This window comes from Polyodon spathula, chromosome 2, assembly GCF_017654505.1.
Source record: "Polyodon spathula isolate WHYD16114869_AA chromosome 2, ASM1765450v1, whole genome shotgun sequence".
Lineage (NCBI taxonomy): Eukaryota > Metazoa > Chordata > Actinopteri > Acipenseriformes > Polyodontidae > Polyodon > Polyodon spathula.
The window spans coordinates 94,404,990-94,432,749 of record NC_054535.1 but is presented as its reverse complement, the minus strand read 5'-3'; the positions used below and the strand labels follow the sequence as shown (position 1 = coordinate 94,432,749).

At 37.4% G+C, this 27,760-nt stretch overlaps 1 protein-coding gene across 1 annotated transcript in view; it reads right to left on the bottom strand.

Moving 5' to 3' along the window:
• Positions 1 to 10,158: 10,158 nt before the first annotated feature.
• LOC121304135 (malignant fibrous histiocytoma-amplified sequence 1 homolog) overlaps positions 10,159 to 27,760 on the bottom strand; it is a 42,304-nt gene continuing 24,702 nt past the window's right edge. The window contains exons 2-3 of the mRNA XM_041235103.1: positions 12,248 to 12,537; positions 10,159 to 11,732 (exon numbers count right to left, since the gene is read on the bottom strand). Coding sequence (XP_041091037.1) covers positions 12,407 to 12,537 — 131 coding nt within the window. The 3' untranslated portion in view covers positions 10,159 to 11,732; positions 12,248 to 12,406. The remainder of the gene's footprint in view (positions 11,733 to 12,247; positions 12,538 to 27,760) is intronic.

The following is a 27,760-nucleotide window of genomic DNA, read 5'->3' as shown; positions in this document are numbered from 1 at the left end:
ACTTTTTAGTACAACATTGTAATGTGACTTGCCAATATTGCAGTTGTCAGTTTTTGATCTACTGTAAATGGCCTCATGGGAGGTTAAAATCATCATATACTAAATGATTACTTTTCAATTTTTTACAAAGGAGGATACGGACAACATGCCCCACATGTCAACCTGTTCCTACCTAGTCTTAAATAACATTAGCATAACAGAGGCAGAAGTGTTAAACGGACTAGGAGCTCGTAAAATAAACAAATCTCCTGGGCCAGATGAGATCCTCACAATAGTACTCAAAGAAATGAAAGAAGTTATTTACAAGCCGCTAACCAAGATCATGCAACCGTCTCTTGACATGGGTTGTACCGACAGACTGGAGAATTGCAAACGTAATACAGGGAAAAGGGAAACAAAACCGAACCAGGTAATTACAGACCAATAAGCCTGACTTCTATTATATGTAAACCTGTGAAAACTATAATAAGATCCAAAATGGAAAATTATCTATATGGTAACAGTATCATGGGAGATAGTCAGCATGGTTTTAGGAAAGGGAGATAGTCTTTAACTAACCTGCTTGATTTTTTTGAGGATACACTGGATAATTGCAAAGCATATGACATGGTTTATTTAGATTTCCAAAAAGCTTTTGTCCTGCATAAAATATTAATTATCAAACTGAATGCAGTTGGGATTCAAGGAAATGCATTCACATGGATTAGGGAGTGGTTTACATGTAGAAAACAGAAAGTACTGATTAGAGGAGAAACCTCAGAATGGAGTGTGGTAACCAGTGGAGTACCACAGGGATCAGTATTAGGTCCTCTGCTATTCCTAATCTACATTAATGACTTAGATTGTGGTATAGTAAGCAAACTTGTTAAATTTGCAGACGACACAAAAATAAGGGGAGTGGCAAACACTACTGCAGCAGCAAAGGTCATTCAAAACGACCTAGACAGCATTCAGAACTGGGCAGACACATGGCAAATTACATTTAATAGAGAAAAGTGTAAGGTTTGCACGCAGGCAATAAAAATGTGCATTATAAATACCATATGGGAGATACTGAAATTGAAGAAGGAATCTATAAAAAAGACCTAGGAGGTTATGTTGACTCAGAAATGTCTTCACCTAGACAGTGTGGGGAAGCTATAAAAAGGCCAACAAAATGCTCTGATACATAATGAAAAGTGTTGAATTTAAATCAAGGGAAGTAATGTTACAATGCATTAGTAAGACCTCATCTACAACACTAAAAGGATATTGCTGCTCTAGAAAGAGTACAAAGAAGAGCAACCAGAATTATTACGGGTTTAAAAGGATAAAATAATTGAATCTATTCAATCTTTAACAAAGAAGACTATGCAGCAATCTGATTCAATCATTCAAATTCTAAAAAGTATTGCCAATGTCAACCCAAGGGACTTTTTCAACCTGAAAAAAAAGAAACAATGGAGATTAGATAAAGAGGCATTCAGAACAGAAAATAGGAGGTCTTTTTTTACATAGAGAACTGTGGGAGTCTGGAACCAATTCCCCAGTAATGTTGTTGAAGCTGACACCCTGGGATCCTTCAAGAAGCTGCTTGATGAGATTCTGGGATCAATAACCTACTAACTCCTCTCGTTTGTAAATAGTCTCCTCTCGTTTGTAAACTTTATGTTCTTATATGAAAAAAAGCTTATAAATAACTAAAAAAATGTGAGCAAGGATGTATTTTTATTTTAAGAGGTAGAACAATTGAACACACCAATACCAATGATTAAAAATAACTTTCAAGACACAAAACTAAATACAAAACAGCATTGCGAGGACATCCATTATGGTAGTTACTGCCACGATTTGCAACTATGCAATCACAAAATCCTAAATACTGCAGCAGTAACAAACACACAGCTATAGTTATTTTTCACTTGTGAATTTGATAATCCAGTGATAATTATTGCATAATACATATAGTGACTTCCTGTAACATGTGTATACTCTTTTTCTGAAGGCAGCTTGGCTAGTTGTTATTAAACACTGGACCACTGCAAGCTTTGTATACATATATATATATATATATATATATATATATATATATATATATATATATATATATATATATATATATAGTGAACAGGCTTGGCCGTAGTTTGGGTTCTTGCCCCTTTAAGAATGTGACCCAGAGAAGAAAACTTTGTTTTTAGCGCTTATGCGCACTTTAGTTCACAAGACCAAAACAAACAAACAAACAAACAAACAACCAAACAAAACCCTAGCTCCCTCAGAGCACTAACTAAACATATGCAGGTCCCTGACTATCGCACAGGACAGCTAAGCTGTTTACCTGACATATAACACGAAACAAAACGTAGGTTTTACACAGACCTTTACGACTTCCAGGCTGCCTCTTCGTTCAAATTCAGCAGTCTATAGCAAACTGACTGCTGCCCACTGGCTCTAATATTTTTATAATTGCCAGGTGCAGGTGATAATTAATATTTAAACAAAACAATTAAATTAAACAAAAGCAATTACCTTGGCAGGGAGGCTTTAACTCTGTCCCTGCCATAAGCAAACCCCTGTCCTGCTACATCCGTTACTCTCTCTCTCTCTCTCTCTCTCTCTCTCTCTCTCTCTCTCTCTCTCTCTCTCTCTCTATATATATATATATATATATATGTGTGTGTGTGTGTGTGTGTGTGTGTGTGTGTGTGTGTATATATATATATATATATATATATATATATATATATATATATATATATATCAAAAGGTTCTGTGTGGAGATATTGTTCAGAGTCTACAATAATCAGGAGTGTTAAAATTAAGAGAATAAATACAGAATTATAGTAAAGGTTAATATTTATTATAATATTGTAACAGGGCAGAGCCTGATCTTTTATCCTCATCTCATCTCACTGACAGGGACACAGTCGGCGACAGTACTTATTTATTATTTTTAAACACTCCTATACAATACATCTGGGTGATTATATAACACAGAGGTTTCAACATCTTGTTTATAAACTGAGTACTGGACTCCTTTTCAGAAACATAAGCATAATCAGATTTGCTGGCCACATTATGTATATTAAAAAAGTTTCAGTGATCCGCTTACCTGTAAGGAAGGAAACCACACCAATGGTTTCTAAAAAATCTGCATTGTCTTACCTCTGCAGATAAGAATCACAGTTCCTGGGAGAGTGTTGAATCTCCGTTCCATATCCATCTGGTATCCACTTTATAGATTTGTCGACCCCCATGCCGACATGCCCTCTCGCGCCAGAAGAGATTGGCATCCTTTATCCTTGAATGTGTAAGGCAGGATTGCTGAGGCAGTACATTTCATAAAGGACACTGTATCAATGAATGAAACACAATCCTTTGTGTATTTTCACAAGAGAAAGAAAGGGACCGAATTTGTTTCACACTAGCCCTGCTTTAAGGCCTCACAGTCCAGAGCTTTGTTATTATTACCATGGCAACAGGGGCCTTACCACTCACATGCTATTCTGCATTATTAATTGATATTGTATATGATTTAGCTAATGGCACTGTTGTACAATAATTAAATCACTACAGTGCTATCATTTTTTTTCTTTACCTTCATCAAATCAGTAACACGACTTTAAGGAAACAGATGAAGACTTTATTACTGTGCAGAATAGTGTTCTTTTTTAGCATTACATTTTAATTTGGTGTACAAGAACCATTTTGTATACTTCCAAGTGTTTCAAAGTAATGGAAAGAGAGCAGCTACAGATTTTTTTAAGTTCACAAATTGGATTAAAATTGAAAATGAATAACTGCAAGAACCGAGATCAAATTAGATGCAGCCTTTTTTTTATCTGTACTTCAAACCGCTAGCTGTTTCACACGTGTCACTGCTAGGAGTCAAGGGGTGCGTTAAGCGAGTGAGCGGCTCAGAGTGAGAACGCTCAGAAAGCACACTGAGCAGATTTAAATGAATGAGCGCTCTGCTCCACGAGAGCTCCGAGCGACATTTAAAAATGAAGAATAATAATTCTTTGCTTGTTTGTGTTTCTGAGGTGATGGTAGATGAAATGACCCTGTGTGAAGTTACTATCCCCTGCTGTACCTCACTGAGTTCAGCGCTCTGTTTGGAATGAACCTCATATTTGGCTGTGTTTAATATCGACAACACCGACATTAATATTGAAAATTATGAATAATATTAATACTACAAGCATAATAATAATACATTAATAACCGTAAAACAGCTTTACATGAAAAAAATGAAACTAAATGATACAAATTCGAAAACAACATTTTTACCTTATCTTATTTAGCCAATTAATTGATAACTTCATAAATCGAAACCAGTTCAGTATTTGTCAATCCTGCCTGTCATCTCCACTTGTTTCCTGCAGGTGGCCATTCCGTTCGCCCAGTCTGATCGCTGATGAGAAATGCTCAGGTGGTTCTGAGCGGCTCAGCAGGAGCGGAACTGAGCAAGTCGTTAAATTGATTCTTTTACTGAGCCGCTCAAATACTTAACGCACCCAAGGTCATTCTGAATTATCAGTTCCAACTGGACATATGTTTACATCACATTACATCAAAATCATCCTCAGTTTTTCTCTACAGAACATCTTTGCAGGTACTATAAAAATGACCATTGTTTGAATTGGCAGAGACTCGCCCTCACTGTTTAAAGTGCGTAGTGTTAACAAAATAATTCCAGTAGACAACACCTTTGCATTATCATGACCTCCTATCTCTCACATTTTAAGCATTCATAATGGTAAATGTTTTAATGGTATTTTTTCACATTAGTCAACGCAGCTTTTCAATGCTGTTGTGCAGTGGTCATTGAAAATGGGTGAGCTGATTTTCCTGTAAAGCCTAATTCAGAATGTGTTTTTAGACTATGACACTTCTTGTTTTTATAAATCATATATTTGTCTAGCTACTGTACCTGTTTGGCAGGGTGTTGTCAGCGGTTTACTACCATAGTAACATAACATACAATGGTGATCAGCTCCAGTAAATCATGGGAACATTTGGGAAAATCTGTGCACAGAAGATAAGTTACTTTTTATCTTAGTCAAACTGTGTGAGAAAATGCTAGAAAATGGCATATTTTGTTCTTTACCATCAAAAGGACCAATGCTTTCCAGAAAAAAAGCAGACTGGTTGAGATTTTAAAACATTTGTGAATTGTATATTGAATGAAAAATAGAAAATACTTGATTTCTGAAGTTCAGATTAGTATTTTTTTTTCTGAAAAACAATGGCCCTATCCACTACTGTTTTATAATATATGAGAATGACATCCTTCCTTGATCTCTGTGTACATAATTGTCGATTTATGTGAAATAATTGAGATACATTAGACAAATATTTTGTTTTTGGTATTATGAAAGTTACCCACTTTAGGGAATGACAGTAACTACACCTCTTTGGTGTTTTACTATCACACTAGACCCCCTGCATCCATTGTACTACAGGCCCTAATCTCGTGAATTGCCCAGTATACAGGAACACCACATAAAAGGGTATCAGACGATAGCTGAGTCAGTGAGGTAGTATGCACAGAGTATTATGGCATGTCCAGACAAGTGGACCAAGATAATGAATATTATAAGGGTACACGTTTGGATATTATAAGGGTACACGTTTGAATATTATAAGGGTACACGTAAGAACACACCATTTTAAAATGTTTTTTTTTTTTTTCTTTATCACAGGAATAAAGGAAGCACGACCAGGTTAGATTCAGTGATAGTGCAGACAAGCTTTTCAGGGTGAAAGCACCTAGGAGGAATCAGACTTGCTGCAAATCGTTTTAATCTTCCTTTAGAATGCCCGGTTTTAGCCTAGTGACGTTACATTATGCGTTCATATAGGCTTCTGAATCCTCATATAATCTGATCTCATGAAATGAAGATGAGAGTCCTGTTACTTTTCACAATACCTTGTCATGTTTAATTTCAATAAATCTGCAAGTCATATTTTGAACTTGTTAACATTAACAGATGTATATCCTTTAGATAGTGCCAGTATGAAAGATTAGATTATATGTGTTAATCATAGTATGAATAGCTGGCTAAAATGCAATTGGTAAAAATATTATTTAGATTTCAATGGTATCTTCAGTTATGAGGTCTGGAACAGCTGAACACTGAGGTCCATAATGCCACGTTGAAATCTTTTTTTTTTTTTCATTCTCATTTAAAAATAACACCATCGCTGAAGTGCAACTATTGTCTGTAATTTATGAATGACCATGTTGTAATCTGAACAGAGATGAAAAATACTGTGAACCACGACAAGTCATAAATACCGGCAACACCAATAATTCTTTTGTGTAAGACAAACTTAAACCAGAACTTAATCAACAAAACTATCAGTACAGACAGTTTTTATTTTTTCATTAAAAGTTCACCAGTGGGTTTGTTTTTAAAGAACACTCAAACCCAGCGGCAGCACTGTGTTGTGTTAAATGCTGCCATATTTCACTTACAAGGTGCCACCTACTGGTGTGAAAGTGACACGACTGGACTGAGATCTTACATATGAAACAAGCAAATGCATTTTTCCAGATAATAAACAGAGACCTTGATACGGCCATCAGTGAACATAAAATAAAGCTCATTAGTGTATTAAATATGGCAGTGTCTGTACATCAAATCTAACCCCAATATAAAAACGAAAGCCGGCTGAATGAGCCCTATTTATGAATTATTTGCTTCATAACACGTGCTGTGTCTCAGAAAACCTGCAGATGGCGCTCTAGCACTGTTCTATTGGATTCAATGGTAAGCGCTCCACTATGTTGAACTGAGTGGGTACAAAGTTTATATAATAATTAATAGACTGTATGCAAGGGGTGGTAAAGTTTCTCAAAGGGGAGGATATTCATGGACTTTTAACCCATGAGGTGATACAATATATAAAAGACACAGGGGTCTATTCAATTGATCTAAATACTGCCACCATCTAAAATATGAAAGTCATTTTACTTTCATGACCAAAATACACTAAAGAGATCTGTGACCATTTAGATCAACTGAATAGACCCCATAATATTATAGCAAAAACACTGTAAAGATAACTAAAACAGAGTGTACAGTCCTGAAGACCAAACATCTACCAGTACAGGGGAAGCTATTGAATTTGTGTTGGTAAAGTGCTTTACAAGATACAAGACCAGGGTGTGTTGACTATGCATCAGCTGCAGAGTCACTTACAACAACATCTCACCTGAAACATGGAGCACAAGGAGGTTAAGTGACTTGCTCAGGGTCACACAATGAGTCAGTGGCTTTGCTGGGATGTAAACCAGAGCCCTCCTGGTTACAAGCCCATTTCTTTAACCATTGGACCACACAGCCTCCTACAATGTAAAATGAATAGCATCATTGTGTTGTGCTGCAAATAGTGCATGTTTAGTTCAACTGAATTCAAAGACTGCTTTTAATCAAGCCAGGGATGTCTGGGTTTGAAAACATGTTTTTAAATGTATTTGAGATTACTCTCTCCACCTTCAAAATGCCTAACCTTTCTGGTCTATTAATATTAAAAAAAAAAAAAAAAAACTTTACATGAGCAGGCTAAGTAGCTTGAACGAATTTACTATAATGTACTATAATTGCTTCATACAAAACTTGATATTCAGGTTTCCCTCTAAGGGCAGGGCCTCATCACAATGTATTTTAAATTATAGCATCTAGATTACTTTTCCATATATGTTGTATTTATGCCGGTCTGTTGATGTACAATATATAGGCCTATATTTAAAAATAAAAGCACGGAAACATGTCTTAGTAAAGTGGATTAAGTAGGGTTCTTAAGGACCAAATAATCGTCAAAATAAATAAAAACAAACTTATACCATAATTTCAACCGCATTGAGGTATAAATGGTGATCCTGCTGAACAGTAAAAATAATGTTTTTATACAACACATTCTAGGGTTATGGTTAGAATGGTATTTAGAGTTGTAAGAAAATATCCTCTTAGATTCATTTATCCCATGAACCATTTCAGATGCCAAACTAGTAACTTTTAGTGTTATAGGAACCCCTCAGTTCAAATCTAACGTTCACTTAGACCTGTGACTTACATTGACTACCAAACTGACTACCAATTTACTGGGGTAAAAAAAAAAAAAAAAAAGTTATTATTATTATTATTTTTTTAAATATTAGCTTTATTCTCGGTACAAAATTGTATTCTGTGATTCTTAAGGTCAAGTTCAGTCTTGGGGGTCAGTAAGTTTACAAAGCTGCTGGCATCACAGTGTCAGATATGGGTGTAATCCGAGTAATTCCCTTTAAGGTATTAATTAAGTAGAATAAACATGTTAATTACTCAACATAAAACAAAACCCCCCTTGTTTACCAATCAGTAACATCTACGGTGTGAACCTGTGGTGATCAAAATAATTAAAACCACTTATTTTATCTGAGATTATTTGTTTTATCTTTCTTTTATCCTTTTGACATAAAATAATTGTGATTTCACTTTGCTTGTTTCCTAAGAAATCTGTCAGCACTGGGCAAGATTTAACCTCTAACTAAACTCGACAAAGAAATACATATCCCAGTGTGCACAGCTCTTAAGGTAGCTCTTAGAAAGATCACGTTTATGTGACAATTTGCTAGTTTCACAACACGTTTTCATTTTCAGTTTACAACCTTAATATGACAATAAAAATGTCAGCGCTCCGGGTGAAAGGAAAATGAACTTCCATGCAGCTTTTAAATCACTCCCTACATTTATTGACAGGCTTGTTTGGACTCCTTTAACACCTGCCAACAAAAACATCTTAAAGGGTTACTTGTAAAACGTGAGGAACTGCACAGCCCTGCTCTCTCAAACATCAGTTCAGAATCGACTTCATATTTGAAGGGTTTTATAAACGCTGCATGTAAATGTGTTTGATCTTAAGTATTTGAGATATCTTGGATAAAAAGATGGTACACTAGACTTTCACAGTAAAGTCCTGTACTGACTTTGATGTCTGATATGGGTCAATAATAACAATAACATTGTGTTGTAATTTCTCTATTAGGCTTATGATTTATTATATTAGTGTAGTGTTACATGAACCATGTGTGGCATATGTATAATAAACACATTACACACGACAGCATAAGGACATACAACAGATGGTGGTTGTTGCTCAATTATAAACATTTCTGCTGTTGTTTGTTTGCAAGTTGACCTAAGCAACAAGAGAGGGCAGGCTTTGGTATTTTGAGTTGGAGTGGCCTTTTCTGTTTTTTGTATTTTTTTTTCTTTCTATAACTGACTTCTATATTAACCCATTTTAGGGTTATGGTGTAAAGAGAAGCAGGTTGCTTATTCTTGATGGTTAATTAAGCTCATAGTAAAAACCCTCAATGGGAGTCTATATCTCTGCAACTGAATTATCTCTGCTGGCCTGGTTATTCATTTAAACAGTGTGGTGGGTGTCACTCCTCCAAACTACAGAATGCAAACTGTTTTTATCTGTATTATATCCTAACCAAAGAAAAAGCAGTAGGGTGAAACACAGGAAAACACAAAATCCCAGATATGATACCGTATATCATTGTGAAAACAACAGGTAACCATGGGGAAGAACGTGCATAGTATCCTGCAGTCAGGAGCCATAGTTAAGAGCACATGCTACTTGTGTTCCATAGCATAACACAGTGGAATGGCATTATGGGCAGCTGGGAGCCATAGCCTTATACTGTAGCTACAGAGCCCTGAACAGTATAAGCATTTCTATCATTTTGATTATGTTGTGTAGTATCCCGTTAGAAGTCCTATACTTGTCAATAATTAGGGTTAAAAGAGACCCTTAAAACCCTTTATATTATTGTATTTACTAAGTTGTTTACTCGTGAGTCCAAAGTGAACAGAAAAGGGTCATAAAAAGTTAGCCAGATACTTCTGTTTATTGTGCATGTTTCTGCTGTTGTTTCACTGTGGTAATGAACATGTTGTATTTTATTAGACTCCTATATTAAGATGCAATCAGAATAAAATCATTTAATCAAATACAGTAATAGAAAAATAGCGTTATCATTTTCATAACTGAGTATGTCAGCTATGCATAATATTGCACAGTTAACATGTTTTACTGATGTTGGTTACACTTTATTAAAATGTGTTGGTCTTTCTTAAAAAAATAGAAATATTATATACTGTACAAATTCCACACCTTTTTCAACACACACACACACACACACACACACACACACACACACATATTCCATTTCCCCTACATCAGGATACAGCTTTGTATATACAATTGTGAGCTTTGCTAAATGGACAGTAAGCATACAGGTGTCTGATTAAACTTCTAAAATGCTCAATCCATTATTTCTTGTATAGGGTTGAGCATAACTTAGGTCTTATAAAGTGCTGGAACTCAAGGCAGCAAAACATTTAACTTTCTGTTTCAGATTATGCATCTCAATAAGGAAACAAGTCGCTTACATCATGTGGTGTATCTTATATCCAACCCTACAGTAAATCCATCCATACAGTACATCCAGTGTTACAATACATAAACATGGAACACCACTTTCAGAGGTGGTAATAACATTACCACTGCACATATGTACAGAGCTATGTCCTCAATCCACAACTGTACAGCAAAAGCAGAACAGTATTTTGGCAACATTTCCCAACTTTTGTCAACATGTTGCAAGTGGCTAGTAGTCTTGAGTACCAGAAGGACCCTTCCAGTCTTTCTCATGCGCAGGTTCCACTGGTCATCCTCAACTATAACTGAGCTGGATGCTCCAGGTGACGTGCAGGTGAAGATAGCTTCCTCGGTTTTAAATGTAGTTTCCCGGGTGAACAAACAAGGTCAATGTTTGAGTCTCATCACACCTCAGTTTCTTAGTGTAGATTCGTAGCCACAGAAAGGTCATGTGTACAGTCAGAATGAATATACAGGAAGAAATTTCAGGCTAGACCAAATCAGATCTTTACAGTACGAGGTGGAAGCTGGGCCTTGCACAGCTACACAGGGGAACACTTTGTCTACTTGACTTGGTTTCTCAAAGTTTGACCTCAAAACAGTACTTTATTCTTCCTGGGTAATGGTTGAAGAGTGGACTAAAAAAGTGGTTGAGCTTCTAACTCAGACATACAGCTTCTTTATTATTAATAATAATAATAATAATAATAATAATAATAATAATAATAATAATAATAATAATAATAATATGACATTCAGTTTCTTGCCCTTCAGTGATCATCAATGCTTGACGCTTATGACAGGAATTCATTGGTACTGTTTGCATTCGGAAGATCTACTTTTACTTTTTTCTTTCTTTCTTTCTTTTTTTTTTTTTTAAATAGACCCGAAGAAAGCATTTCTCACTCATTTTTCACACAGATAATGTACAAAAAGATATTTTCAACTGCAATTGAGTTAAGACAACCTACACGTCGATATTCAATATGGCTTTCAATTGCGCTTCCATCTAGCTCCCTGAGAAACCGGTGAAATTGAATATTTCTCAAATGTTTTCAGTCCAGTGAAAGCAGGTTGAGGTTAAACAATCTATCTACATGTTGTTTCACAGCAGTTGCAGCAGTCTGGAAATTCCTGTCTGGTTTGGCTTCAAGAAGGGGTAACTAGTGATATACAGCATTCATATTTTTTTAGTCTTTTAATACATTTTAGACATTAGTCTTTTAATACGCGTTTCTGAAATGTCAACGTTATGTCTTTGTCGTATACTGTTCTTCAGAATACAAAAGCATCCAATTGGCTTGTTTGCTATCCTGCAAATGGAGAGAAGAAAACAAACTGAAACAATGTACCGGAGGTCACAACAAACTTAACTAACAGAAAACAGAGGCCCTCGTCTAGTGGACTTAAAAACCACTTTGGAAAATGGTCTATTGTGCCAAACCTGTTCCCAATGCTTGATATTTTCTGATCTATACTGTCTTGCTGATATTTTATAAGTTAAAAGTCTTGTGTCACATGAGGTGTCCCTTATCACATTATTATTGTATTTTGTCGCAGTTTAGCAGGATAGGGTCAAAATTTACTTCATTTACAAACTCTAAATACCATCAGAAATGGTCAGTATTACTTGGGCTCAACAGATAGTTTGCTGAACAAACAGGTCTATAATTGCTAGCAATTTAAGTGAAGGCTGAAAAGTTTAAACATTTCAGACATTTAAGAAAAAAAAAAAGTTTAAGACTCAACAGTAAGACACTTTAAATAACTTGTCGCCTGCAGCCATCCCCTCCTGACCTCGACCAGGTGTTTATTTCTAGCACCTTACCGTTCCAGGTGGACTCTCACGTTGTTGTCTCACAATAATGTGTTGATTCCAGGGATGGCGAGGATGTGTGTGTTGGTCAAGTGCTGAAGCGAGAGAGGAAGTGGCTGTGCTGAAGGGGGAGCCAGGGGAGGGGGGGGGGGAGTTCACCTGCCAGGCCGCTCACTTCAGGCAGGGGCTGACGACAGTAGGGGTCGGGGGGTACACCAGGGCCACGTTGACTCGCTCATTCCCGTTCTTTGGGCAGATGATCTCCGTTACTCCCTCGGGCCGAGGTTGACTCAGCAGCTCTCCTGAGGATATGGAAAGAGCCACATCAGCACAAGGCAGCAGCACTATTTCCCCCCCGCCCCCCCAAGAAAATAGACAAGAAGTTTTGAATCAGCTGAAATGTAAAAGGTGGGGCCAAGCTGTATTTGGAAAACTGTCAGGATTATTTTTTTCTAACTTCTTATGCAAATGATATCCTGGACATGTACTCAGTGCTGCATCTCTCTTTTGTAAGTCGGTTTCAATCAAAGGTAAACATATTCAGATCTGGTGAGAGAAAATGTGTATTTATTAGTTTGTTTTGTTGTACGTTCACTCCAGGATATACTGTAGCCAGCCACAAGAGGTTCTTTTTATAGGATACCGAAGAGGAAGAAGATTGTACCTGAACTTTACAATTCTCATGAACATACTGTAAAATCAATATACATTTACACAACATTTAAAACAACAATTGCATGGGTATTTCAAACGGTTCAACGTCGTTTAAAAGGCAGAGAAGCCAGCACTAACACAGCCTTGGAGTTATGGTTCCATTGAGTGGGCAAAATAATGTCTTTCAGACTCCGCTCTGACCCTAGTTAATGGACTGGAGACATTTTGCTGATTTCAAAGAACACTTACATACACATTTTTAAAACCGTCATCAACAGCAGTTAATCATTTGATTGACAGTGCATGTACAGATGAATATGAGACAATGATACTGAATCAATGATTTACAGTACAGTATTAGTCCACCTAACTAGTCATGTTTGCTTTTGAAGCCACCTGATATGAGACATCCCTGTAATCGATAACAGATAACATTAACTGTTCAACAGCCTTCTGTCTGGTAGGTCCTTTTAGATCTGTACAAGGCATCAAGTTTCACATGGATTTTAGAAACAATGTAATCAATAAGCTAATGAAAGTACTGTGAGGGGTACCCGCCCCCCCCACCCAAGTGTATTATGGGTACTTAAATGTATTTTGTATCAGAGTGTAGGTGTGTGGCAGAACGGCAGGACAAAAGACAAAAATCAAATAATCTGATTATTTAGAAGACTATTATCACTCCAAATGATATCAATTTGGTTTCAAGGGTATGCTCACCCACCCCATCATGTTTTATGACTTTTTTTTGTAAAAAATTTAACTCGATTTTCATTTCTGCCATCACTCCACTTGGTGCTAAGCAACCAGCTCAGTGAAGTTGTCTACCAAATACAATACTATCTACTATGGCAGCAATAGCAAAGACTTGCAAGGACTTTGGAACATGCATTGCCTCTAATAGGGAATACTGTACCTAAAACAAAGCAGCACAATAAAGCCCTAACATTAATTCATTCACAGCGCCCCCTGTTTTCCAAACTGGTTTCATTTACTTGTGTGACATTTTATAAGTGTGTCCATGAAAATAAAGTCTATTTCCAGGGTAGGCAACTATAAAGGGTTGAAACAAGCAGGATTAGAACACAACTACTAGAAACAGCGTATGCTATTCAAATCAGCATGAACTAGACTGCTGTATGTGCCACTTGCCAAGGCATTCCTTTCAGTATTGCAAACAGTTTGCTTCATTTAAACAGAATTAAAAAGAGAGATTGTCTGCAGAGAAGAAAGAGCCTAGATCCTACAGGGCTAGAAGGCTTGGTTTCAAAAAAGACCTGGAAACACAGCCTGCTCTGCATATGCTGGACTTAAAAAGACTGCTATTCAGATGGTCCTGCCAATAACATCTATTTGTCAGTCTAAGGCCAACAGCTATACCATATCCTCCAACAAGGATTAAATATTGAACGACTGGGCGTGGATCTTTTGTTGCTTAGTAAGTATCTTGGTATGATTGGATAGATAATCGTCTTCTTAAAAAAATATGCAAAAGATCTGTTCCACAAGTGCACTAGTAAGATTCACTTGCTTCCAATGTAGAATGACTGTGAGGGACAGTCATTTGTTCATTAATGTCTTAAAAAACATCTTTCTGCAGCAAGTACTGGTACCCCATTCAAAGTCCTATGATTGGCAATATACCATAGTTAAAATGGGTCAGAGTGGTGTAAAATGTGCCTTAAAGCTGATATGAACATCTTAAATGTTAATCAGTTTTAAAACAGACTCTATTCTCAGTAATGGCCAACTGGGCCTAATATCTGTGGTTTTACAGATATTTAATACAAATCCAACCAGCATATTTGGAATTTTAGATCTAATTCTAATATTAAAAGATAAGCTGCTTTTATTAGGTCAGCTAACCTGGCACTGACTAATTTAGGAATTTTACTACCTACTGTTGGGTCATTCTTAGCAGTAAGGTTGCTACTGACAGCAAGTTATTTTGTGTATGCTGTGTGTCTGTCTGTAAAGGAAAACAAAAACTTTAAAAAAAGAAGAAGAATTCAGGGCCATGCTTTGTATTGCCATGGTTGAAAAAAGCCTGGTGAACAGGTATTAACAGGTAGATTTCAACAAATACAGAAACACTGCTCCAATTCATTATCCACATCAATCACTGACCCCTTAATCAATCTGCCTCCTCACTGTCAAAAAGCTTTTATGAGATATTAGTACTCTATTTCTAGAGACAGTGATATTCATGAATCATGACTAATGCATGCACAGGCAAGGCAGTCTGCACAACAGCACGGAATAAGACTGGCCTTATCTGATTGTGCACTGGTCTCTAAGGCTGCCAACATTGCCAACACATTAAAAGGCTGATGTAAGGATATGTGCAAAGTGATTTGTGGCTGCAAATCCATTTTGCGTCCAAAATTGGCTTTTTGTGTTGTATGTAAAGAATAGTTTTCATCTGGCATTCTAGACCCACTAACGAAGTACCACTTTGCCATCATGACTCAATTTAAATGATATTGAAATATAAGAGAGCATGGAATTGTTTGGGGATTGATTTGGAATACTAAGCAGTTGCAAACATTATAATGAGATGCAAGGATTTTGCCTTGCACTTAGGCACTTGCTGACCCTCCAAAAACTTTGCACTTCCTCTTACAAGGTGCAAACCATTGTAGAAGCGAGTAAAGAGCTGTATAAAACCACACACCTTCGGAGCTGTCATAGGCCTCAGGATGGCTGCTGTTGTACAATTCCTGATGCAGCGACACCTGGCTCTTGTTGAGGACAGGCAGAAAAAACCTTTGGGGGAGAAGGGCAAGACGGAGAAGACCCTGCACATTCAAACCCAGGATCACTTTGTTTGGGATACCGGAGGGTGCGGTGGTAAAGCGTTATCGTCTCACTCTGCAGGTCATCCTAGACCCAATAGCTGAATTTCACCTTTTCATCACCTGAGTGACTGTCCTCCTGGTAACATCGACAGCACTGACTTCCTCCACTATAGAGGACCATATGACCTCTTTGGTAGCATAATTGATTTTGGCTGAGGCTTTTCCAAATAACTAAATTTCATGCTCAGTGACCTCAGCCTCAAGGTCTCTCAGCTTCTCCTCTCAGAAAACTTATTTTCTTTTCTGTGCGCCAAGAGGACTTTGCTGCCTATCCTCTACCATATTTTTTTGTTTGGTCGATTTTCGTGCTCCACAAATCTCATACAGCACCTACTGCTCTCTGTACTCCTAACTCACCTCAACTATGGGCTGTAAGTGTGGCCGCTAAATAGCCAGATGCACAGACGGGGCATTATCATGACTGCCACTCATTAATTGTGCATGTTGAGTAATTTGCATTGCTTTTAAGCATACATAGGCTGCAGTGCAAAATAATTGCCTGGCCACTAGGCAATTTGGATTTTGCAGCCCCAGTTGTTTGCACTACGCCTATCCATACGTCAGCCCCTTAGTTTTTCCATTACCTTTGCTCTAAAAGATGATTAATCTGGAATAACCTAGAATGCAAATTTCAAGGGTGTATGAAATTACATTTTGGTTTTCAAAGTGATTCTAAAGGATTATGCACACAGTTATACACGGTCATGAAGGTGTTACAAATGCTACAGATTGTCCAATTCTATTAAACGATTACCGAAAACAGTTGCTAGAGAGTATTCCCCTTTCAATAAGCAGCTGTTCCTTGGTGTTAGCATGTGATCAAATATATTACTATTCTTTTTGACAAGTTACCAAGATGAGATGTGTCAGAAAATTATCTGAACGTTAATGTGTGTCTAAAGCTGCATCCAAACTGCTAAGTTCAAATGATAAATATCCAGCTCCTCAGTTCAACTTCAGCAGTGTAGCTGTATGGCTTTGGTTACCCACTGGGCACTCCTGGGTAAATAAAACTAACCTACATACTATAAGCTAAGAACTGTAAACATCATGACCCCCCCCCCCCCCCCCCCCCCGCCCCTGCCACCCCCCCCCCCCCCGCCCCTCGGGAAAGGGAATCCAATTTATGGTTCCCACAATCACATAACCGTATGCATTACCCCTGTAAGCAAGTATCAAATGGGTATGCTGAAGTACTGACTCTGAACAGCTGTTACTGTATCTTTCTAAAGGGTTGGGCCTTTTCTGCTGCAGCAATTCATAAAGAAAACCACAGGGTAAAAATTAATGAACATAGGAAATACATCATGCAACACAACTACATCAGTATTCTTTCTCTAAATCAGCATAAGTGCGTAAGGAGATACTGAAGCTTGTAATTTACCTGCATTTTTTCTCTTGTGTTATTGTTCTAGAATCCCAAACCAAGGCAAATAAGGGCTCTCTTTGTTCCTGGTTGACATTATCCAGAGATGCTGGCAGCAGGCTGACCAGACTAGACGCCTGCATACTGTAATGTGTGTGTAAAAAAAATTAAAATATCTACCAGGTATAGTAATCCACTGCATTCCCACATTCCAGATTCATAGTGTATTATTTGTTCCTCGGTGACTTCATATTATAAATTCCAGAAAGGCTATTCGTGCTATATAAGGAAAACTGAATGTTTACTTTCCTGACTCCAAAAAAATGGACTTCATGTTCCTAGTTCACTTCCTGTGCATGGAGCTCCTGAAAAGATTCCTGCCCTGTCTTAGTAAACCACTCACAAGCTCATATTTTTTTCAGATTGAATCATGGCATCTAGGAGTTCGCAGGGCACTTCCTTACTGTTAAATGAACCCATCTGCTAGAACAAAGAGAAGCTCCAGCTGTTGATGTTTACTGTGCTATGGGTTGCATCCCAGCAGCCTGATAAAAAATGATCATCTGCTCTGGCTACGGAGACATGTGTACGTGAATGAATGAAACAACAAAAGATAAAACTGACTGTACAAAGAAGGAACAAAAACTGCTTGTTTTATAACTCCCATAAATCAAAAGAATTACACCTTTCTGTTGCTACATATCTGCTAGTTTGTGTATGAAGTAAAAATCTAATTCAGTGTATCTGGGCTGCTTTGAGCTTGATCTGCCTGCTTCACACTGCTTTCTACCTGTTATACATTGTACAATGTTTCTAACATTACATCATTACACAACTTCTGTTTTTCAATAGAAGGGGGTCTGTGTGACCTTGCAGTACTGTTTTTGCAATGACTGGAAGCAGTAATTGAAGCATTGGTAGTGTTTCTGGGTCATAGTGCACCCTATCTGTCAGACAGCCAGAAGAGTTATAATCAGGTAGTCTGAAAAGGTGAATAGCCTGCAGTAAAAGACACATCTTTCTTTGTGTATATTATTCATTTGAACAATGCATCACTGGATTTGTAAGCCCCAGGCTTGCAAAGAATATGACCTCTGGCCTACACAAGATTGTCCCGTGATAACACAGTGGTAACTTTTTGACTATGGCAAAGAAAATAGTCTCCTCTCAGAAACAGCTATCATACATCACGCTGAACTTCCATTAGTTATGAATACGTCTCTGTTTCATCTGTACTGATTTCAGACTTTCTGTTTTATTCTGCAGCCTGGCAGCTAATTGGTTTGCATTCCTATAAAGCTTGTCAGATTGCGGACAAGTGGAACTAGTTTTACAAAACATTTCAAGGGAACAGTCTTCTAAATCCAGTCTAGAGAAAATAAAGTGAAAGAAAAAAATATTCATCATTAAGATTAGCTGAGTATACTGTTCTGTCCTGAAATACTGTTTTGTGAAAGTTACAAAAAAGACAGCTAAAATATCTATGCTAGCTAGCAGCCTGCCGCAAGTGCTTTGTGAAACTGACCCTTGGTCTACCACTGTGCTGCCCCCACATTCCAAACGTTTTGTCACATTAACCTTTGTATAGAGCTTTACAGATTAGCCAGGATTCCGTGTTCTCATGCAATGTCAAAAATGATGTCTAATTCTTGACAATACTTTTACAGGTTTTTCACTGACACTTATCCATAGATATGGAATATATTGGAGATGCCTGTATGTGACACTTACTTTATTTGTAGTTTGAAAACCACTCACCCTATTGAGATTAAGCTTTGCATGGGCATTTCTTGGCACACGTTATTGAGGGTATTATAAATATAATATCAGTTACCACCTCTCAGACAAGATGTAGCTTCTGATGTGTTGGCCTAACACATGTTTTAAAAGTCATGTTGGGAACCACTAGCCTGTCTATGACTAAACTTTCATTAAAATCTATAAAACCACTCATGGTACATGGCTGAATTTGTGTATATGTAGCACTGAAATAAAAGTATAAAATTACATTTTAACTTTCGTATTCTTTAAGAAAGACTTTAACATTCATATCATACTTTTCTCTAACCGCATATTATATCATTGAATCATATGATAGTTATGGATTTAACTTGTCTACAGAATTATAGTACTTATGCAACAGGCTGTGGGCTGGATATAGGTCAAAGTGACCTACTTTTCATGGTTGAAACACGGGCAGTGTGTTATTCATATCCCTGCCAGGGGACATCATATATATATATATATATATATATATATATATATATATATATATATATATATATATATATATATATATATAACTCCAGATAAGGTTTTGGATCTTGAAGTAACTTACCCTCTAATTTGAACACAGAGAGTAAAATGTATTTCAGAGGGTAAAATGCAACATTACCTTGAGGTCATGAGTAATTTCAATAAATACTCATCAGTCTTTAATGGTAATGGGGTAGGGCATTAAAAAAGAGCTTTCCATTTTAACTGCAATGTTACTTTGAACTAAGTGTAAGTGACTCTGCAGCAGCAGTTGTTGATGCATAGTTCACCCCCTAGTCTCTGTAAGTCGCTTTGGATAAAAGAGTTTGCTAAGTGACCAATTAATAATAATAAGTACCGTACAATGCCACGTGTGTTCTACAAGGTTCTTTATCAGCTCAGCGCATTTTTTCTGAGGTATCGCACGTTAAATTCTTAAACTCGGTGAACATGTTAAAACTTAAATATGAACCCATACAGATAAATAAAACAAGTTAATATATTTATAAGTTATAAAACAATTATCTGAATATTATAGGCACGTTTTTTTAGCGGTTGCCTCTGACTGTGGTTCCAGTTTCCATGCCACAGTTGCCATGGGGTGTTTTTCTAGCCAGAGATTGGATACTGTTTGTTGTCCTGATTTTTCTTGTGTACAGTTACCTAGTAACTGAAGACACTGTATTCTGGGAGATGTAGTTATTAGTGGAAGTTTTATGGGAGATGAGGGAGGGGAACCGACAAGCTGTGCATAAAATTACTGTGTGTATTTTTAAGGCATAAAAACGGCACATATGCAGCCTATATGGACTGCTATATATATATATAGCAGTCCAGCATTTAAATTTGTAGAAAATTAACTAATAATAAAAACTGAAATAGCTTGGTTGGATAAGTGTCCACCCCCCTTGTAATAGCAATCCTAAATTAGCTGAGGTATAACCAATCGCCTTCAAAATCACACACCAAGTTAAGTGGCCTCCACCTGTGTTAAATTGTTGTGATTCACATGATTTCAGGATAAATTCAGCTGTTCCTGTAGGTTCCCTCTGCTGGGTAGTGCATTTCAAAGCAAAGACTCAACCATGAGCACCAAGGCGCTATCAAAAGAACTCCGGTACAAAGTTGTTGAAAGGCACAGATCAGGGGAAGGGTATAAAAAAATACCAAAGGCCTTGAATATCCTTTGGAGCACAGTCAAGACGATTATTAAGAAGTGGAACGTGTATGGCACTGCCCACCCTAGATCAGGCCACCCCTTCAAACTGGATGACCGAGCAAGAAGGAGACTGATCAGAGAGGCTACCAAGAGGCTAATGGCAACTTTGCAAGAGCTACAGGCTTTTATGGCCAAGACTGGTGAAAGTGTGCATGTGACAACAATATCGCAAGCACTCCACAAATCTGGCCTTTATGGTAGGGTGACAAGAAGTAAGCCATTACTCAAGAAAGCCCACCTTGAATCCCATTTGAAGTATGCAAAAAAACACTCAGGAGATTCTGACCAAAGTTTTGTGGTCTGACGAAACTAAAATTGAACTTTTTGGCCTAAATGCAAAGTGTTATGTTTGGCCCAAACCCAACACAGCGCATCACCCAAAGAAAACCATCCCTACTGTGAAGCATGGTGGTGGCAGCATCATGTTATGGGAATGTTTCTCATCGGCAGGGACTGGGGCACTTGTCAGGATAGAAGGGAAAATTAATGGAGTAAAGTACTCCAATATATAATTTTTTTCTCAATAAAAACTTTTTTCCCCTTAACAGTGTGGAGTATGGTGTGTAGATAAGTGGAAAAAAATCTTCATTTAAATGCATGAAACTCTGAGGCACTGACACAACAAAATGTGTCAAGGGGGTGTAGACTCACTGTGTGTGTGTGTGTGTGTGTGTGTGTGTGTGTGTGTGTGTGTGTGTGTGTATATATATATATATATATATATATATATATATATATATATATATATATATATATATATATATATATATTTTTATTCCATCCCACTCCGAACTTGATTAATTCATATATATATATATATATATATGAATTAATTTCAGTCTCAGAGTGGGTGCACGTTGAAAAGGGTCACAGGCTGTCCCTGTCAATCATAGATTCGTATCTAAGGATGGATTTCAAAACAGAATCTAACAGACCTGTTGGCAAGCAAGGCAACCCTTTGTTCCAGTGACTTCAGCTCCAGAGCCAAGCTGAGTATTTTACCAAATTACATTTTGTTCAAAATCCTGCTGTTTAACTAAACAACTTCTCAACCTTTTCCTAAACAAATAGTACTGACTGTTCTTCATACCTGCTTGAGTTAAGAACTATGTTGTCCATTTTCATCTTGAACTATATAAATGAAAGGGGGGTTGTGTGAGGGCTAGTGAAAACTAAACCCACCATTTTTTTGTTTTTTTTGGGATCACCCAGACTGACACGAACTTGACTTTAATTGGCAGAACGCGGCGAATCATCAAGCGAAAGCCTATTGCAATTCCTTCTGGTCCACACACATTCCAGGGCCTTTCCCTTTCTGTGGAAGAACAGAGCTTGGGATGCAATGTTATATCACCGGGCATACAGCCAACATGCCTCTGCAACGGCTTTATCTTTTTTCTTAGTTTCATTTGTTAACAATTATGAGAAGCAACGCATCTGATTTTGTGCCACTGTGGGATACACTGCATGCAAACTAGCCGTTACACAGGAAATGCCTTAGAATAGCCCCAGACAGACAGCACTAGTTAAGTCAATTCATTCACAAAGTAACTACAGTATGACTCTGGTAGCTAGAATATTCATTTCCTCACACTGCCCCAACCGTATTTTGTACTAGGAAGTGGGTTGAGACTACCCAAACTCATTTCACTTACAGTATAACTCAACACTGCAATCAAACTAGCAGCCTGCCAGTAAAGTTGAAAGCTTGTTTCCATTGAACAAGCTACCATGGAGATGTGCATGTGAGTTTCCATTACAACCTGATTCCAACTACTAGCAAGAGGTAGAATCAAAATACTCTTGAATGTGAATTTTGACAAAGGTAAACAGAGTGCTGGACGGCACTGACTGATCAGGACCACAAAGGTTTGTGTGTGTCTAAACACTTCATTTATATAAGTTATTTACTCCCAGCTTGTGCACAAACAATCTTGTGGTGTTTTCTGGAGTGGCAGATACACAGGTTTGGTGGGCTTAGACAAATGTTTGCAATAAATGATATTTTTATTTAATTAAAAAAGGAATTAAAGCTATATATTCTTTAGTAATAAAACAAAGGTTGCAATGAAAATACAACATTGCAGCATGCTCTCAATGAACAGTGTGGCATTGCATTTGATTTAAATAGGAAGCTGGTTCTGTTTCACTTTGCAACTGCCAAGTTTCAGAAGAATTGTGCATTCAGATTTAGCTAACTTGAAGCAATCTGTTTTAGTGTCTGTGCACAGAACACATGCATGCACTTAGTAGGCCAATAACATCAGGAGTTACCATCCTTCCAAAGCAGTGTCAATGATCTTTAACAGAATTCCCATTAGTCTGCATCCCAGCAAAGGTTCTATCACTGGACGAAATGGTGACAGCTTAAAAGCTTTGACTTTTTAACTTGTTTTTAGCTACTTTACATAGGATGAAGCAGCTGATTTTTTGGATAGTGGACCCTGTCCGCAAAGCTGTAACTCATGAGGAATTTAAAGATTGTGTTTTTTAGACTGTTGTTAAAGAACAGTCTATAACTGGTGAATCAATCTTAAAGCTTTGTGAATAAACCTTTGTCTCATAAGAGTGGACTGAAAGATCAATCACATGAACATTTCTGAAATAAATAAATACAATTATTAATTACAAGTTGTGACCATGTGCATAAATGTGTTTCCAAAGTAACATGACAGGGTTTTCACTGTACTGCCATTTAACTACTCAACCACCGAGACATCTTGTTTTCAAGGACAAGGTTAAAGTGTAGCTCACAAAATAATTGCACACAACATACGTGCCACACACTGCTGTTTACATCTGAAATACGCTGTTTTAAAAGAAACGTGTTGTATTAAATATGTATAATTTTAAAACATGATATCTGCTACGACACTAGATTAAAGACATTTCTGTTTGCAAGCCCTGTTTTCCACTAATGTTACACATCCTTAGTCATTCCACCTCTTCAACACCTTCATTCCTGTTAGCAAACAACTTCCCCTACTAAGCGACATGCTTTGACCACAATGGCACTGACCAAGGACCTGAAACAATAACAGATTTCCTGCAAATAAGGCAATCAAACAAATTTAAAAAAAAAAAATGGTGTGGTATAAAATGAAAATACATGTTTGCTAGAACAAGAGTTTCTTTTCAATCGATACATTTCCAGACTTTATAGCCAATGAAAGTGCACAACAAATAATGTTTATAAGATTATTTTCTTAGTTACAACCACTTTAATTTAACATTCCTCACCTAAACGTAATGTTCTGCAGGCTACAGACATGGTGAATCAATGTTAATCAAGCCCTATTGTCTCTGAGGTGAGTCTCATGGAAGCTGGTTAATAATTCATAGGTTTGTACATGGAAGAGCCATACAGGCAGTTTCATCTGCTGCCAGGGAACCTTTCACTAATGCATTTAGTATAAGGACATTGAGATTGGTTTCAAGCCCCACTATAGTACATATAGTATGTCAAACTTAACAATATCAGACTACCTAGCTATTTCTACCATGTTATCCGAAGAAGACCAAAATGTTGTAGCTAATTATTAAATTAGCGAGTTATTAGTTTACAATGACTTTTCACCTTCATTAAGTATTTCTAGTGATTGATGAGTATCTTGTTGGATCTTGATTCTCCTTTGTGTTGTAAATCTCTTGTGTTGCCTTTGCTGTGGGTCTGGTGAAGTTTTGTAATTATTGTTACATCCCAGTGCATTTTTTGTAAGGTCAGACCTTACAAAAGTAGGGTCTCAACAACATTAAAAAGCTTTGGGTCTGGGACACATCTTAACAACAACAATAAGGTCATAAGAGCTGCTTCTCTGCTGTGCCAAGGACCAAAGAAGCAGGTATATGCAGAGTGCATAAATGCAGATGAGAACCTAAATCCCATTAAAAGAATACTGGCAATATGAAAATGTCAGGAATAAAAGCTGATATTTTACATCTGGTTTCCCCTAAGGTTGTTCTGGTATCTGCAGCACCTCAACTAAGAGAGCCTCAACGTAAATGGCACTAGCCCAGCTAGGGATTAGCACTGCTGAGTGTTAAACTCAGTCAGTGTTCTGGCTCTGACGAATGGGGAGGAAGGAGGTCAGGGATTGTTGGAGAACATGGAAAATGAAGAATTAATGCAATATAAGATGGAAGTATTTACAGATTTGTAACCTGTCAGTTTTGCAGAAAAAGTGGCAGAGAAGGTACAAGGAAGTGTAAGACGGTATGAAAAGCAGTGCCAAGGGCAGAAATCAGCCAAACCCACAAGTCTGTGCAGAGAACAACAGTGGCAGTTTAGCAACTTAAGAAACTACAATCACCCAGTGCGGAAGGGACCAACACACCCAAGACAGCATAGTTTAGGCATAGTGTGAGAACACAAAAAGAACAATTACAAAACAAACACAATCAAGCCAGAACCAGTTCACTTTCTGCAATAGCAACCTTTAGATCACTTTAGTCCACGACATGTCATTGTCTCTGCACATGGGACCCTCTGCAGGTGTAACCCACAGGGTGTGGTCCTGTGGTGATTGGACCTACAAAGGAAAGGGGGAGGGGAAACACCCAGGTGCAAATGGGTATTTAAGAGCTTGTTTCTGTATGGAACTTTGAATCTGCTTTGCTCTATGCTAGGAAAATGATTCCCTGCATACACTGAATAGACCAAACTAATATCTGAAGAAAATGACTGTGCGTGTCATTGCATCTGGCCAAAGAGAAGCAACCCATTTGAGGATAAAATACTGCAGAATGTGCCTCCCACCTCCCTGCCATAGTGACAAAACCAACATAGACCCTGACACTGTGCAAGTTAATTATGTTTTATCTACACACACTGAAGACAATTTCTTTTGGAATCTAACATGATAAGTGCACCTGCACAAAGGCCTGATGCATCTGCTAAAGTCTTAGCCTAGTGATCTTTAAACATAAAGCATGAGATTCCGCTAGAAGGTCTAAGAGCCTTGTAGTCTGGTGCTACTTCATTATTTCATTACAGAGGTTTTCTTGTTTCTATTATCTTCCTCCAGCCAACAAACTACTTTTTACAGAATGGCTACTTTGATAACTGTAGCATGTGCGTTTCAACTTCATCATTCCAGTTTTTGCTATGGCCTTCAAACTATTCGTGCAGGTCTGATCATCCCTGGAGGGTTGCTAGGTGCACTGTGATTACAAGAAGGAGGCAGCATGTAATTGAAACATTTTTTGTCACAGTTATTTAATTTAAACAAATCCTATTGGGGCACCACAATTGTGATGTCATAGACATAAACAGTATCTAGCTTAGTGACTGTACCTGTTTCTAAACAAAGCTATGGTTACAATGAGCATGGAAGCCTTTTAAATCAGCACCTGCAAGTTTAGGTCTTTGTAGGTTGAGTGGATCAAATTGAAAGTTTTTCTGCAACAAAATCCCATGTTTCAGTTCCAGTCTATTCAACTTCTTTTCTTTTACACTGAAATGAAGGAATTCAACAACGTATTTTTAAACCTAGACTAACAGCCCCCTTTTTACTTGCCTGTAATCTTTTTAAGTTTGCAGACTTTTTTGTTTACCTAGAAAGTTAATATTTACCCTCCAATTTATCTTGATTTATTTAGAAACTTCTGGATAATATTTTATAGATCCATTTCCATGTCATAAAGTTCTGCACAGGACAATTACGTTTCTGTCACCGCTGCTGAATGGATCAGCAGGCTCTGTAGCTCTAGGTCATCATCCCAACAGCCCCAAAGCCCTTCCTAACATCCTGTCTTCTTGACTCAAGCTGCAGTTTGTATCTAAATAAAAGGCTTGGCTGCATCCTGGCGTGACCAGACAAAGTCACGCAAGGAAAGGATCCCCCCTCCCCCCTCCCCAATCTTGGAATACCATTCACAAATAACTTACACAAAACCTTTTGCACACAGATTTGTTTCTGAAAGTTAGAACAGCCTCCAAGTATATATTTCACCATGATAATAACATTAACAAAGAGATCCTTAAATGTGTCTAATGAAAAGGTAGAAACACCAGGATTCATGTGATGATCCCCAAGCAGCTTTAATTGAACTTGATTCATCTGCACTGTAAAGCAAGCACAAGACTACAACTCACTTACTTTAATCAATTTCTATAACTATAAATAGCTGTGATTGTAGTTGCAACTAAAGCTTTCCTTGAAACTTTTTACCCTTGCCTTGTTTATCGCTATTCCAGTGAAGTATTGCCTAGTTAATATAAGCATTGCTATATTCTATCCTGGATGTTTTTTCTTTGTTTGTTTTTGTCACGGCTTGTGCTTTGTGTTGCTGATATTTTGGTTTTTGCAAGTGTTTATTGGCTAGCGTGCCTGGTCATGAAAAAAACAACAGTTTTGTGATTAATCTTTAACATATATACAAAGGAGGATTAATGAAAAAAAAAAAAAAAACAAGGTGCTGAATTAAACAACTCTTATTAACTGTATGGAATATACTGAAGGGAAACTTTTGATCGGGTTGTGTATGTAGGCACAGCTGTTCTTTGTCCTCCTGTGATAGATCAAAGACAGAACAGCATTTCTGTTGAAAGGCAAGTGCTTGTGAAGTATGCTATACAGTACTGCGCTGCCTGCTTCAGAGGTGGGATTAATAAACACTGAAGGCATCCAGGCATGCTACTTCTTAGTTAACAGTAAATAATGTAGGTACAGTTGAGTCTATAATACTGAGGGGAAAATGACTGGGATTGTATTGCAGGATTTCCTTTGCAGCTGAAAAAGATCACAGAAAGTCTACAGCCCCTTTCAAAATGTTCACTTTTTGTTGCCTTATTTACTGTTGCCTGGAATTAAAATGCATTATTTTTTTTTTTCATTTATCTACACATCCTACCCCACAGCTTCCAAGTGAATAAATATTCTAGAAATTTGTAGAAAATTAATTAAAAATAAAAACTGAAATAGCTTGGTTGGATAAGTGTCCACCCCCCTTTGTAATAGCAATCCTAAATTAGCTGAGGTGTAACCAATCGCCTTCAAAATCACACACCAAGTTTAGTGGCCTCCACATGTGTTAAATTGTTGTGATTCACATGATTTCAGGATAAATTCAGCTGTTCCTGTAGGTTCCCTCTGCTGGGTAGTGCATTTCAAAGCAAAGACTCAACCACGAGCACCAAGGAGCTTTCAAAAGAACTCCGGGACAAAGTTGTT